This window comes from Phytophthora infestans, genomic scaffold, assembly GCF_000142945.1.
Source record: "Phytophthora infestans T30-4 supercont1.61 genomic scaffold, whole genome shotgun sequence".
Classification (NCBI taxonomy): Eukaryota; Oomycota; class Peronosporomycetes; order Peronosporales; family Peronosporaceae; genus Phytophthora; species Phytophthora infestans.
Genome location: NW_003303698.1, coordinates 204,277 through 205,964, shown reverse-complemented (window position 1 = coordinate 205,964; position 1,688 = coordinate 204,277). Strand labels below are relative to the sequence as shown.

The following is a 1,688-nucleotide window of genomic DNA, read 5'->3' as shown; positions in this document are numbered from 1 at the left end:
GGGTCACTGTCAAGTATCATCGAGATCGTCTTCTACATGATCTATAGACCAACAGAAGACGAGGACTCTGTACTATCTAAGTCTACCCAATCTATTGACGAAGTATCCGTTGTCGTCACACCAACAGCGAAGGCTACAGCTGAAGTGGCTTCTACGCAGAGTCCAGTGTACAAGAAAATGATGTCGCCAAGAGCGAGTTGAGATACTATCTGGATACTATCACCTTTCAGGAATACAGTTCTCATTTGTCATTTATCCTATCCTCAAAGACGGGTCTTTTCGAGGGGGATGCGATAGACTGATAGATTGGACTTTTGACTGCTTGGGTGGTGTTCGAAGTCGAGATGACAAGTAAAATGCGCTTATCCATAGGTACAGACGCGTCTTCACTAGCAACGATCGACTTGTTCGGGCGGTAGTAGATGTACACGGAGATCTGTGTGACGCTCAGAAAGACTCCGGTGATATTAAGAGACATGATGATCTTGTCGTCGTCCACGATCGATAGCGCAACCCAAAGTGACGTGCTGAAGAGCATCATAACGCTGATATTGATCGGCAAGGATGCAGCACTGCTGCAGCAGCAGACTTGGTTCTTATAACATGTCGGATAGTACCCAGAGGAGACGCGTACATCCACAGATTCACCACTAGCCCCACGTAACCCAACGTTGTACCCACTTCATCATCGGTCTGGTGTGTGCTTCCTGTGACTCCTAGAACCACGTACACAGTGAAGAGCATAGAGAATGCCACACCACTTGCTAAAAGTCTGTTTACAGCACGACGATCGACAGCCCAGCGGTAGTAGAATACCATGAAGACAATTGACGCCATTTGGCCGATCACTTGCGTGACCAGGAGCGGGAAAATGCTGTCGGTCCTGTAAGCGTACACCGTCCTAAAAAGAGAGAGGCAGTTAGATAAATCCAGGTCGGTGAGAGGCGTAAAGCGTACCATAAGTAGTTGTTGACGACCATCGAGACCAGAGGGAGAGCCGCCACTTCGCCTGTTGTCTTGTTCCTGTGAACTTTGATGATATCGGGGCAAGGGCTCAGGATCATTTCACACTGTGCGATAGTTGTCGCCACTCGAAGTAAAGTAACCCAGTCTCCCATGGCTACCAAAGAATGCACTGAGCTGCTCGAAAGCAAATTCAAAAATGGTTTCCATCATTGACTTGTTTGAGAACACCATTGGCACCACTCGTCGAGGAAGGGACGTTGACGAGGAGTCTAAACTCGCTGATGGGAAGGCCCCCATCCTCCTGATGCAAAGAATTTCGCTAGGCGACACAAAAATGTAATGCAAGACACCCACCTTCAAGGTACATGTACTGTATTAATAAACTAAACCAAACTTGAACATAATTTTTGTAGAATGGTATAGCTGGGTTTTCACAGCTTCAGTTGGTTTTGATTCGGCGAAAAGTACGATTCTGTAGTTTTAAAGTTTAAAATTTTATTGAGTGTAATGTAACAAATTCTTGTCGTTTCAGGATCGGGTCGCCTCTATTGGCGACGCCAACGCCTGGTAGACCGGATTCTTAGCCGTTTGTAGCATGCCTTCCTTCGGGGAGATCACAATGGAAATCTGCTTGTCGACGAACTGGAATCCTTCCTCTTGAGCTATCACAGTCGGAAACGAATATAGAGCGAGATTTGGATGATACTAAGCACGACACCCGC

The 1,688-nt window shown here is 46.8% G+C and overlaps 1 protein-coding gene across 1 annotated transcript; it reads right to left on the bottom strand.

Moving 5' to 3' along the window:
• Positions 1-241: 241 nt before the first annotated feature.
• On the bottom strand, positions 242-1,118 carry PITG_17857 (MtN3-like protein; the record flags this gene model as incomplete). Its single annotated transcript, XM_002896353.1, has 3 exons — positions 242-575; positions 635-901; positions 958-1,118. 3 exons carry the CDS (start codon positions 1,116-1,118, stop codon positions 242-244), a joined length of 762 nt encoding a protein of 253 aa, XP_002896399.1.
• Between the last annotated feature and the right edge of the window lie 570 nt (positions 1,119-1,688).